Here is a 14,110-nt window from a genome sequence, read left to right on the forward strand (position 1 = left end):
TTTAATTTCAGTAAAATAATGTAATGTTGTTCATTTGAATTTTATCGAGCAATACAGGTCTGATGAGAAATTCTGAAAGTTTGCTTTGCACAGTGAGATATAAGTTTCTATCTGTTATCTCCAATATAAAATATTCAATAATATCTATGTTGCTTGCTAATGCTTTTGGTATGAGTGGATTGTCTAAGGAAGCACTAAAAAGTGTTGGGGTTATGTCAAGACCAATGAGTATAAAAATAATGACTGGATATATGATATATACCTAATGAACACTTATTGAATACATAGAACAGCCAGGCCTCCACTGTGCAACAAGGGGTTGGAGGGTGGCCTTGTGGGAGCCAGAAGCCCAGGTTGGGCAATCATTTGTAAGAAGTAAATATCTTTCAATGGTCAAGCCGCATGACACCTGTAAGTCCTTCAGGGAACCGGGTGTGGGTTTCCCACCCTTTTTGCCAACATCTGGCAAAGGTGAAGACAAGGCTAACGATCCTTTCAAGTAAAATATTTAATGTACACAGAACTTAAGACTAAGATATAGCTATTGTTCCTCATATTGGGCACAAATGAGAAGTGAAGCAATTGGTCAAGGGGTGAAAGTTCTGTGATAAACTCCTCTGATAACTTGTAACAATATATGTCTCTATAGTCATATAAATAGGGGTAAAGAAAGATGCCACTAAAATCAAGATTTTCCAAAGAGAATATTCCAAGGGAGATGTACAGTAATGGGGTCATTTAAGAGTTCTGTTTTCATCTTGGTCCTTCACTTTCTGGAGGGAGCCCTGAGTAATTCACTCATTCAGCTGAATAATAATGGCTTCGAAGGCATTGTTATTGCAATTGACCCTAATGTGCCAGAAGATGAAACACTCATTCAAAATATAAAGGTAAGTTCAAAATGGTAATTATCCATGCTTTAAAAAAATTAAGCATAAAATTAAGCATAATGTTGTAATAGGGCAAACAGGAGTTCTCTAATTCTAGCTGTGTGATATTGGTTACTTATTTTTTCTGAGCCTCAGTTTCTTCAGTTGTAAGATGGAAATAATAGCCATCAACCATTGGGGTTCTTCTGAGGGATAAGATAATAAATGCAATGCACACACCTAAGGGTTTCATATATTGTTGGTGCTTAATAAATGATGCTCACATTTATTGACTGTGGATGATTCCACTAAAAATCATTCAGTTCTGCATTAGGCAGAGCCAGGTATATTTGGTGGATATTGTGAGATGCACAGAGAATAATTCCTTTGCCTGATTTTACCACTGGCTCGTATCAGATTCTCTTTTTATTCTCCTAATTGTAACCCTTTTCTCTGTGAACCTAATATAGAAGCCCAGGATGCAAATCTCTTACTTAACAATAACCCTGACCCTTTCAATGGAAGGAAACCTTGCATTTTATCAGCCCCAATGCAAGGAATCCTCTCAGGTTGCTGAGTGCCCTCGCCTTACTTGTTACTTCTTCTGTGAGGGAAGGAAAAACTAGAGAAGATGCTTCCTATCTTGGGCAGAGGCATTTAACTGTTGTAAGGGGGAGACATCAGGTATAACAGCAAACAGCTAAGAATAAGAGGGAAGTGCCTTATGAATGACCACCCTGGAATCTGGCTTTAGCACATCCAGAGGCAGGATTGCGGTATGAGGAAAAGTACGGGTGTGTAAGATGGGGCAATAATAAGCACCCTCCTCATAGAATTTTGTGAAGATTAAATCTAACAATGCATGCACATAAGGGAAGCTTGGTGAAGGCTATATGGGAACTCTACCATTTGTGCATGTTTTATGTGTCTAAACTTAAAGTAGTTTTAAGGAACTCAGAAATACATGCATAGTGTTTGGTACGTAGCAAGAGCTCAGTTAATGGTGGGCGTGACCATCAGTCACCAGTCCCCCTTTTAATCCTTCTAGATGAAAAGGGCCCATTCTTTTTAATGAAGCCAAAGTTCCTGAGTGTGAGATCAAAAGTTAGTACTGTTCCCTGAACAATGTGGCTCAGTTGGCTGGAGGATTGTCCCCTAAACCTAAAGGTGGTGGGGTCGATTCCTGGTCCAAAAGCAGGTTTGGTCCCCACTGGGGCACAAAGAAGAGGCAACTGATCAGTGTTTCTCTCTCACATCAACTTTCCTCTCCGCCCCTTCCCCTTCCGCTCTCTCTAGAATCAATAAGCATGTCCTCCAGGGAGGATAAAAATTTTTTTAATAAAAATGTTAGTAGTGCAAGAGTCCCAGTGGTTGCCCCCAATGTTCCTTGCTCTAAGTAAGCAGAACCAAACCCAGAAAAATAGAGTTTGGAGAAAGAACCATCTCTACCTCCAAGAGGATTTGGGGGCTGGAGAACTGCAGTAGTTGAGGGAGGAGGGGAAGCTTATCTGCTTAAACAGAAGACTGTCAGATACTACTGCCATTGATGAAAGGGAAATCCATACCTTCTGAAATCTCTCAACAATCAAGTTTTTGATTGTCTCTAACCTCAGAAATGGCATTAGCAAAAATGAAAGTGCTACTTGGAGCAACAGACGGATCAAGTGTGGGAGAAAAACAGAGCCAACGTGTGTCTGTCTCTGGCTGGGCAGTCAGGAACCTGTCAAAAGAACATAAATTCCTGATCTCTAAAGCCAATACTCATTCATATTTACATGGTGCTTTAGAGTTTTAAGACTGCTTTTACCTCACTTTTTGGGGGGCTTCCTCCTGAGAAATATACTTCTTCCTACAATTATTAAATTGGCTTTCTGGTATGAGTCTTAAGTGAATTTGATGTGAGGTAAGTTGGTTTCTATATATTGTAAAGGACATGATTATCTAACCGCTATGCTGTACACCAGAAACTACTGCAAAACAATATTGAACATGAACTATAATTGAAAAATAAAATAAAATAAAAGATTTAAGGGCAATAGTGTGCTCAGAGTCCTTCACTAAGTAGTTAATAAAAGTGAGCACCTCCCTATTGATGTTCCAGATCCACAGAGATAAGGACCTTTATTGTGGACTTTTCTGCTGTTCCTGGCCCTCCCTCACTCTGTTTTCTGAGGAGAGACTGTCCCCACTGGTGCCCTTGTGGGGATAGAAGCTTTTCAGTCAGCTCTTAAATACTTGTTTCTGTGTAGGGCTCTATGCTATGTGAAATAAGCCTATCAGAGAAAGACAAATACCATATGATTTCACTTATATGTGGAATCTAATGAACAAAATAAACAAATAAAATAGAAACAGATGCACAGATACAGAGAACAGACTGACAGTTGTTAGAGGGGAGGGGGCATGGGGAGCTGGGTGAAGTAGATGAAGGGATTAAGCAAAAAACAAAAAAAACCTCATAGACGCAGACAACAGTATGATGATTACCAGAGGTAAGAGGGGGTGGGGGCAGAACTATACACTTGAAACCAACCTATACAATTTTATTGACCAATATAACCACAATAAATTCAATTTAAAAAAATACTTTCTTCCTCATGACAGTTCTTAACGTTTCTCCACTGCAAGCTGCATGTATTTATTGTACCTGTCCCTATCAGTATGAGTTGTAGAAGCAGAGAGCACACACCATAAAATGAGGAAGTGAGAGTCAGGATGAAACTCTCTCTCTCTCTCTCTCTCTCTCTCTCTCTATCTCTCTGTCTCTCTCTCTCTCTCTCTCTCTCTCTGACACACACACACACACACACACACACACACACATATACAATACACAATGAGAGTATTGTATCTCGAAGTCCTCATCAATGCATGCAAGTCCAAGAACCTCCCATGTTGGCATTTGTGGACAGTGTGCCAATCATCACAATCATTTTATTTGTTCATTCATTTATGCATTCATTTGTTAATCCATCCAACAAATATTTCCAAAGCACCTACATTATGTCAGGTACCAGAGATCCAGTGGTGAACCATATACCACCCCTATCATTAAGGAATTTCTAGCTGATCCTATAAGCTGTCATCCCCAACCTCTCCAGGCCTCAAATTTTAAATGTCTATTTGGGTATGAGGTCACCTCCTCAAAATCAGAACAGACGCCAAAGCAAATATCCCTTATTAATGTTTCTGTTAAAACGTGGAAGACAAGAGCCTTTCATGCTGCTTATTTTTCTTCCTGGGAGACACTGAAAATTCATAATTCATTAGTCAAACTGTAATATAATATTCTAACATAGAAAGCTTTATACCTACTTTTTAACTTTTTTGGTGACCTTGACTCAGTGTTTTTATTTTTAAAATAATACAGTATTAAATCATCCAGTAGTTGATAAAAATCTGGCCTTTTGGCAAAAGGAGACACAAATCATTATAAGAACTTTTTAAAAACTAGGAAGGCAACCATTATTAGTATTTAAAAGAGGAAAACTGAGACTCAGAGAGATCAAATAAATTCCCCAAGTTTATCCCGTTAGGAAATGGCAGAGAGGGACTCACCCATGCATCAATACAGAAGTACTGCTTCCCCATATAAAGATGAAAAGGTTCTACTCCTCAGGCCAACCTCACTAGGCACTGGAGTCTAGGCACCCTGGTCGGCTCCTGGAAGAAATTTCCTCCTGTAATGGTTCCTGTTTTCTCTTGCATTATCAGTGTTTTGTTTCGTTTTTTTTTTTCCATCAGCATATGCATATGCTATAATAGTTCCCATTTAAAATAACACACATAAAAAACAAAATTCCCTCACCCTGAAGTACTCCTTCAGCTACGGCATCATGTCTCCATTCCCCTTGAATTTACAGAAAAACTTCTTGAGCTGTTGTCTATACTCACTGCTTCTACTCCCTCACTTCCCACTCTCTTGAATTCACTCATATGGAGCTGTTGGTTCCATTCCACTAAAATGGCTTACCCAAGATGACAAATACTATGGTCAGTTCTTATTCTTACTTTTCTCTTTTAAATTAAATTTATTGGGGTGACATTGGCTAATCAGATACATGACCTGTATATTGCATTGTGTGCCCACCACCCAGTCAAATCGTCTTCTATCACCATATATTTGACCCTCTTTACTACCCCCCAGTCCCTTCCTTCTGGTAACCACCATACCGTTGTCTGTGTCTATGAGTTTTTGTTTATTTGTTTTTCCTTTCTTGATTTCTCAGCAGCATTTGATGTTGATGATCACTCTCTTCTTGAAACACCTTCACTTCATGCCTTCTGATTTCCTCCCCATGCACAAGCTGCTCCTTCTGAGTCTCCTTGGCTGACTCCTCCTACCACTAAATGCTGGTGGCTCCCAGGTTTCAGTCTTTAGCCTTTCTTTTTCCTTGGTCTACACTCAATTTCTTTTTTTAAATTGTATTTATTTTTAGAGAGAGGGAAAGGGAGTGATAAAGAGAGGGAAACATCAATATGCCAGAGAAATATTGAATAGTTGCCTCTTGCACACGTCCAACTGGGGACCTGGCCCACAACCCAGTCATGTCCCTGATCAGGAACTGAACCTGTAACCTTTAGGTTTGCGGGATGATGCCCAACCCTCTGAGCCACACCAGTCAGAGCTACACTCACTTCTGAGGACAGTGGTTTTCAGTCCTAATAGATGTAATGACTTTTTCAACAACAAATCTCTTATAATACCCTCTCTACTCTCTTTGTAATGCATCTCAGGGGCATTTATAATTTAACATTACTGCTCTTTTATTTTAGAGAAAAAAGTTAGCTGCAGTATGAAAATAAATTATATAATTGTGCCAGTTTCTTATATCTGAGACTTAGTACTACACTGAAAATTACTTACTATCATAACATTTAGCTAACCCCCAAATTACCACAGTCACATTCATTTTAATTTGAATTTCTCTCCAGTATTAGTTGGTGTCAGACCTTGAGACTTACACATTCTTATTCTCAGGTTCTCCCTTGAAGGTTTATTGATTCTCAGAGAATCAAATAAGATGGTACCAATAGATAACATTTCATAAGCATTGGTGCTAAGTAAATATGGTGCGAAGTGCTTTCTTGACTTCATTTGATCATCATCTTAGGAGTCAGTCACCATATTGTTTTCCATTTTACAAATGAGGTAACTAAGGCTCAGGAGGACTCAAGGCAATTGCCAGATGACCCACAATGGGTGCAGGGGCCAGGACTAGTGTCAGCCTTTGAAGTCTGAGCTGTCAATCATTACACTGTGACACAGAGCATGTGGTAAGTGCTCAGAAAAAGGCTAGCTATTATTATTTTAAAAAGGTGTTTCTACATGTTACTTCTGATCTTGATAAATAACCTAATGTAAAATACAGATGTAAATTTGGTAATGCAGTCTACAGTCATAATTGTGCTTGCTATTTACATTTTCTTTTTTTCCCAGGACATGGTGACTCAGGCATCTCCATATCTGTTTGAAGCTACAGAAAAAAGATTCTACTTCAAAAATGTTGCCATTTTGATTCCTGAAAAATGGAAAACAAAACCAGAGTATGTGAGGCCAAAACTGGAGACCTACAAAAATGTGAGAATGTCAAGTTCTTTTTACAAATTCAATTTCCTTTTCTGCTTTAGATTTTTTTCATCATAATATTCTAGAACCAAATAAAATGGTTTCAAAATAATCCAGTCTGAATAAGGTCAATTTATTTGCCGAAATTTTGTAATGATAAAATCTTTTTCTTAAATTGCAGGCTGATGTTCTAGTTGCTGAACCTAATCCTCCAGCTAATGATGAGCCTTATACTGAACAGATGGGAAATTGTGGAGAGAAGGGGGAAAGGATTCATTTCACTCCCGACTTCATAGCAGGGAAGAAGTTGCTTCAATATGGACCACAAGGTATGGGTAGAAGTGAAACATACTGCTGTCTTTTTCATAACAGTAATTTTATATTCAAAGTAGATCAAAATAAATTATCTTTCTGAATAAGTGCATATAAGCCAAATAAACTGATAGCATTTATTTTCACTTAAAACAGAGGTTCAGAATAGTGCATTTCTCAGCTAGAAATTTTATTTTTTAACATTCTGCATAAATGTGTAAATACAGTGTTTTTAATTTTAAAAAATTATTAGTATCATAAGTAACTGTAAAAATGTTGTTAGGTTTCTATGGATATGTTAAGGAGACTGCTGAACAAACCTAAATCTCCTGCCTGCAATTCACATAGTAGTCAGCAGATGGTGGAGACTCACAGTGTTCTCAGATCTCGACCTTTACACGCAAGTTGTAATCAGGGATTGTTAACAATCAGATTCTGCTTCAGAATCTACATTTTTAACAAGCTCCCAGATGATGCTGATACTACCTGACAATGGTCCTCACTTTGAGTAACAAAGAGAATATCCTCGCAGTTCAGCTCTCAAAAAACAGCAACTAAAGAAAAAAATCCAATTTTCCTTCACAAAATAAACTTTATCATCCCCATGTGAGCTATATAGAACAATCTTCAGAGAAAATATTAAAAGAAACAAGCAATGGAGTATATATAATATGTATTTTCCAAGTATAATCACATGTAATTAGTATTAGTTAATTAGGTTAATTAATAACTAGTATTAGGTATCTCTATTATCTTGAAAATATTAGAACCAGCTTGATTTTTTTCATGTAAACAGGAGTCCTGGCACCTCCATGCCCTACCCCACATTCACTAGGGCACTTACAGACTTTATCAGAAAGAAGGGTCAGACATACCTCTTTGTGCTTCTACAATATTCTATTTCACCTCCATAACAGGAACAGAAAATCCCTGATGTGTGGCTCAATAAATATGCATTGAGTTGATTTACCTAACTGCCCCATCTCACTCCTGAGCCCACTCCAGCCACCAGAGTCACCATATATGATATAATATCATTCCTTTATTATCTCTCCTTTCTGTACTGTGGCTCTGCTCCTGCTCCCTCCCAATCTTCCCTTACCTTTAAGAGGTCATCTGCTATTCCCTGGCATCCACAGAATGAAGTCTAAATCCTTAGTGTGAGATACTAGAGTCTCTTCATTTGTAGCCCTTACCTACCCTCCAAATTTAGCCCATCTAGGAATTTACATTCCAGGAAAATTGAGCTATACCTAAGTCATTAATTCATCTAATTTTAACAAATATGCACTGAATGCCTATTAAGTTCTAGGCACTATGTGCCCAGTCATGACGCCTATCCTCATGGAGACAAGTATTTAGTGTGGGAGACTGGCAAGTAAGCAGCAATTATAACAAAAGTGCCATAATAGAATGTAATAAAATTGTGAAGGAGGTAACCTGCCTAGCCTAGGGATGTCAGCTAAGGCTTCTAGGTGGATATAAGCTTGATTTTGAGAGAAGAGAAGCAATTATCCAGTCAGAGATAGGGAAAGAGTATCCCAAACAGAGGAAAAATACACAAAAAGGACCAGAGATGAGAAAGAGTCTGGTGTGGCTCTAGAAAGTAAAAGGAGTTCAGAAATTCACTGTGATTATAGTTTTGGAAGCAGATGGAGAACAGCAAGAAATATGGCTGCAGAGAGGAGCAGGGCCGTGACCTTGTACGCTAGCTATAATAAGGACCTGGACTTAACCCTGAATGCCATAGGGAAGCCATTGAAGACAGGAGACATGGAGGGCAGCTGGGTGGCTATTACAGGAAATCAGGAGTAAGTGGCAGGCAATAAGACTGGAAAGAAGAGAACTGAGCAGAAGTGGAGTAGGCAGGCATTAAGGTTTAATCAGATATGAGTCATTGGGGAAGCTGTCCTGGCTGCCCTGTCAATGCCACTAGCTCCCATAGCAGCGGGCGCCAACCTCCATCCCTATACTTGCACCACTAAGGATTTTAGTTATCTGACTCTGTGTCATCTGCTAGACTGTAAGCCACGTGAAGACAGGGCAGTTGTTTTGCCTTTGTATAACTAACTTCCTGGCACTTACTATGTGACTAATTAGCATTTGGTGAGCCAAAATAGTTATATTTTTCAGAAACGTGCAGTTGGCATATTAGGTTTGTCTTTCCAAAAAAATCAAAACTTAAAAAAATTAACATAGCAAAGCATAATAGAAGTTCAGAATAATTACTTTCTCCTGGTGTGAGAATGTACTTTTACCATTTTTATTGTAATCAAATGTTTCATATATTTTCTCACAGAAAGGGCATTTGTCCATGAATGGGCTCATCTACGATGGGGAGTATTTGATGAGTACAACAATGACCAGAAATTCTACTTATCTAAGGGGAAAAAGGAAGCAGTAAGGTATGGATATTTTGACTTAACTTTTCTCCAACTATTTTAAATCACAACCGATTTTTTTCTTGGCCACTTTTAAATGTCAGTCTTTTGCCTTGTTTTCTTTCATTCTCTCTTCATGTTTCAGATTTGCGCAAACTTATCACTTTTGCTCAGGTTACAAGCACTTAAATTAGATGAATTGTCTACTTTGCAGCTACAAATTATTTGCCCCTTTGTGTGTTTGCATGTTTGTGTGTGTGTATGTGTGTGTGTGTGTGTGTGTGTAAACCCATAAGAAACCCCCAGGGGCTATATGTTCAGTGACTCCACTTTCCTGTATCAGAATCAGTGATATTAACAAAGATAATGGGGCTCTTCAAGTGCCTTGAGGGCAGGATGTTATCTGCTTGGACTTTGTCAGCATGAATGGGCCTGAAAGGGATTGTGGAACTTACCTGAAAGACAATCCAAATATTCAAACAAAACAGAAAACTCCTCCCAATTTGTATTAAACCCTATGTGATGTCAGTAGAAAGCAAACTGAATACTTGGAAAGTACTCCTGGCTGTCATAGTTTGTTGGGTGAGTTCCTGCAACCAAGAGTTTCAGTAAACATAAACCACTTTAGTACAAACATAAAAGATAGAGAACGTCCTAATTTATTTTAAAGAGCTAGCACAATTCGGATACTAAAACCTGACAGATGGCATGAAAAAGAATTCTGTAGGTATAGCTTTCTAAAAATATTTTAAAAAAAAGAACAGCAAGTTACACCTGGCATAATTAAGGGAATAACAAACACACTATGGTCAAGAAAGATGTCTTCCAGAAATCCAAAAATGCTGTAATATTAGGTAATTAATATAGTCTTTGAATCAAGAAGAAAAATAAATAATTATTCCAATAGATTCACAAACAGAATTTGAAAATCTTGCATGCTTATTCTGAGTTAGAAAATAACAACCTGTTTTTAAAGATTAGGAGTTAGTACTTGTGAGAAACACTTGCAATAAAAACACCCGGGACACAGGACTTCAGCAGTAAACAAGGTGTTTGTTTATTCACGGGTCTGCAGGGCTGGGCGCAGCAAGGTGCATGCATGCCAAGGCAGGAAAAGCAAACTGGTTTTATACGAACACGTGTAGCCCCCTATTCCCCCCTCCCTCCTTCTCCTCATCCTCCTTTTCCATGCTGGATACTCCAGAGTTACAATCTAATGCAATTAACTGAATTAACAGAGAGAAGTGATTAACTAAGGGTAATCCGGTTGTAGGTCTGTCTCCAGCTCTCACTTGAAGATTCCCTAACTTGTTTGCTGAGCTGTCTAGCTATATTTTCCCATTTCCCTGTGTTTGGTGATGAATATCTTTCCCCCTTGATCTCAGAGACATTTGTGACAAGCCACGGAATGTCATTTCCTGACTTGCATGCTAACATTTTCCCTGGCTTTACTGTTGACTCAGAGACCGACCCCCTAATTCAAGATTCAATTACAGTTGTCCTTTGCTGTTAATTATTTCCTACTGGTTTGAAAGTCACCAGTTTCTTTGTCCCTTACAGTACAACACCCCTCTCCATTTCTGCTTCCAGTTCTGCTTGCCTGATGGCTCTTTAAGAAGTGCTCAGCTTTGGCTTAGTTGCTTTTTATGTTGTACTTATTTCCAAGAGGAGCTGCACTGGGCTTAGAGCTCAGCCTCAGATTTCCATCTCTCCCACAGGGACATTACTACTCTTCACTTTCCCCTTTCTTCATTACATTAAAACTCGGTCAACTTGGACCACTTCCATTATATTTTTCCTCATTGTTGTATCAGACACAAATAGACAATAAGTGCCTCCTACAGTAATGTGTACAGAGGATACCAGATTCCTTTAGCTGTTCCCTCTGCATTATATAAACCACAACCCAGGGTCACTTCTCTGATGTGACTATCTGTTGGATTGGCCTCTAAAATTTCAACCAACAGATGCCATTCCACACCTGGCATTTACCTTTCCCATTTCTCTTTTCTAAGTTCCTGTACAGTTGGGCACTGTATATTCTCTCAAGAGAAAAGCTGATTAATACATATCCCTTTCTAGAGATATTCTATAAATATCTGCATATACAGCATGTTCTTCCTTCCACAGATAACATTAGCAAATGTGGCTAATTACTATGTCCTCTTAAAAAGAAGTTTTATTATAACCTATTAATAACTTATTGCTTATTATCTTCCAATTTAAAGTATGTAAAGGTCTAGAAGCAATCACAAAATGATAATATTGTCCACAATACAAAGTTATTTACTTAATACGATACAGAGCATTAATTGAAAGCCAAGAGCCTACATCATATTTAATAGGAAACTTCTAGAGACATTACCAGGAATAACATAAGGATGCCCACTATTAGCACAGTTATTCAACCTTGTTTAGAAAATTGTAGCCAGTGCCATAACACATGAGACTGGGCAGGTAAAAATGGGGCAGAGGAGCTACTCGAAAGGAAGAGCAAAATTGTTTTATGCAAATGATCTATGTTGCACTTAGAAAACCTTAGGGAATAAATAGAAATTAAAATTGACAGGAAATCAATAAGTTGAACAGATATAAAATGAATATTCAAATGGCTTTCTTAAATATTAACAGTAACCAGTTCAAAAATATAATGGAAAGAATATTACATTCAAGATAGCAATTAAAGGTATAATGAAGTGTGACACCCTAAGAAAGGTGGATGTCATATTTGAAGAAAACTATAAAATTCTGCTAAAGGAATTAAAACAAAATCAATATAAACTGAGTTGTAATACTTTTGAAAACCAGTAGGAAAACAATAACATCATAATAGAGAAATAGATACAGAAGAATAAATAATTCACAAAAGAAGAAATAAAAATGGTCAATAAACATAAAAAGCATTCGGACTGACTAGTCATCTAGTCAAAGGTGTTAGTGGTGCACCTCTGACAGAGATAAGGATCGTGTATTACCTTGTAAGTTAGTGCCAGTGGGTGAGAGCTCCCACAGAAGGTTGTTCAGGGCCTAACTGGCACAACTCTGGAAAGCAATTTGGCAACACATATCAAATCTCTAAAAAAATTCCTATTTCTTAATCCAATAATTTCATGTTTAAAAATTCATTTTAAGAGATATGACAGAATAAGCTGTATCAGCAACCTATAAAATATTCATACTTTTGGACCTGATCATTTAATCTGGGAACCAATCATGTGGCAAACTTGGAAATAGAGTCAAAATTGTATGTGAAATTTTATTTATTCATTGAAGTTTTTAAAATTTTTATTTACTTATTTATTTATTTTTAAAGAAAGGGGAAGGGAGGCAAAAAGAGAGGCAGAGAAATGTCGATGTCCAAGAGATACAGCAATCAGCTGCCAGCCCTCAATCCACTGAGCCACAACCAGCCAGGGCTGAAGTTTTATTTTTAGTACTAAGTTGGGTAGAAATCAAATTAAATAAATCAAATGAAACTTATTTTTTATAATATGAAAACATGGAATTATTAAAACCACGTTTTGAAAGAATATTATAAACTATAATTATCAAAATTTTCATTATATTAACATACTTAAGTTTTTTTATTTTATTTTTTAAGATTTTATTTATTTATTTTCTTAAGTTATTTATTTGTTTTATTTTTAGAGAGAGGGGAAGGGAGGGAGAAAGAGAAGGAGAGAAACATCAATGTGTGGTTGCCTCCTGTGCACCCCCATCTGGGGACCTGGCCCACAACCCAGGCATGTGCCCCGACTGGGAACCGAACCAGTGACCCTTCAGTTCACAGGTCAGCATTCAGTCCACTGAGCCACACCAGCCAGGGCTTACTTAAGTTTTTTAAAAGCATGAAGTAAAGGTATATGTGCCATGTTATTCTGATACATAGAAAGGGAAATGCTTCAACATGCTGATGGTAGTTTATTTCTGATTGTGGGACATAATTTTTTCTTTTCTTCTTTATAGTTTTTTGTAATTTTCCAAATTTTCTGTAGTTTCACATATTGTTTACATACTAAAAAATAATATGTCAGGAAAAAGCATTCATTTATAATAGCAACAAGACTCATAAGCATATAAAGAAAAATCTAAAATACCTATGAACATACAAGAACTATATAAAAACTTATGACATAAACTAATTAAGAAAAATGCAGGAAATGTCAGCAAGTCTTCTGAGGGAAACAAAAGAGGCCTTCTGGTTTTCCAGAAATGAAGGAGAATAGATTAGGAGGTGCCTCGGAACTTTGATACTTGATAATTCTAACAACCACTATAAACCTCTTAGCTTTTCTGTTGCATAGAAACAAATTCTAATACCATTTTGGGGACTTTCCCATCCTTTCTGGCAAACAGAAATGACTCTGATAAGAATTAAATATTTTTTCTATTTAAGGATGGATTTGTTTCTTGAATTATAAAAGGAAATCATTCATGGACAAGGTCATCTGTAGAACTTGGCCACAAAGTCTAGCCCTTTGTTTATCTCTTAAACACGTACCTTAATATATTTTCAGATGTTCAGCAGCTATTACTGGTAAACCTCAAGTAAAGAAGTGTCAAGGAGGCAGCTGTGTCAGCAAATCATGCAGAATTGACAGAGTAACAGGGCTGTATGAAGAAGGATGTGAGTTTATACCTCACTCCCAGCAGAGAGAGAAGGCTTCCATAATGTTTTCACAAAGTATTAATTCTGTAAGTAACATTTTTTTAATACTTATGAATTTAATGAAGTTTTTTATCCCAGATGCTGTAGCAGAGGATCAAATTTTAGGAAATCATCACCGAGCAGCTGATTCTCTGTGGAACAAGTTGGTAGAACAAAATCAGGGGTAAAGTCCTATCTTCCCCTTCTGCTTTCTTTAGGTCCATTCTTGCTTCTCCATCATCTCCCTCCCACTAGCTATTAGTTTAAGTGCTTAGAATTACTTCAAATATCTTTAAAGGCAGACAAGAGAAAATTTCTTAGTTAAATAAAA

General features: G+C 37.4%; 1 protein-coding gene across 1 annotated transcript in view; it reads left to right on the forward strand.

The window, feature by feature from the left end:
• Positions 1 to 676: 676 nt before the first annotated feature.
• Positions 677 to 14,110, forward strand: part of CLCA1 (chloride channel accessory 1) — a 31,718-nt gene continuing 18,284 nt past the window's right edge. Inside the window, exons 1-5 of the mRNA XM_090269684.1 lie at positions 677 to 890; positions 6,310 to 6,450; positions 6,620 to 6,767; positions 9,050 to 9,155; positions 13,649 to 13,826. Of these exons, the coding sequence (XP_090125810.1) occupies positions 729 to 890; positions 6,310 to 6,450; positions 6,620 to 6,767; positions 9,050 to 9,155; positions 13,649 to 13,826 (735 nt within the window). The 5' untranslated portion in view covers positions 677 to 728. The remainder of the gene's footprint in view (positions 891 to 6,309; positions 6,451 to 6,619; positions 6,768 to 9,049; positions 9,156 to 13,648; positions 13,827 to 14,110) is intronic.

The sequence above is a fragment of the Furipterus horrens genome, unplaced genomic scaffold (genome assembly GCF_987537825.1).
Source record: "Furipterus horrens unplaced genomic scaffold, mFurHor1.1.pri manual_scaffold_3, whole genome shotgun sequence".
NCBI lineage: Eukaryota > Metazoa > Chordata > Mammalia > Chiroptera > Furipteridae > Furipterus > Furipterus horrens.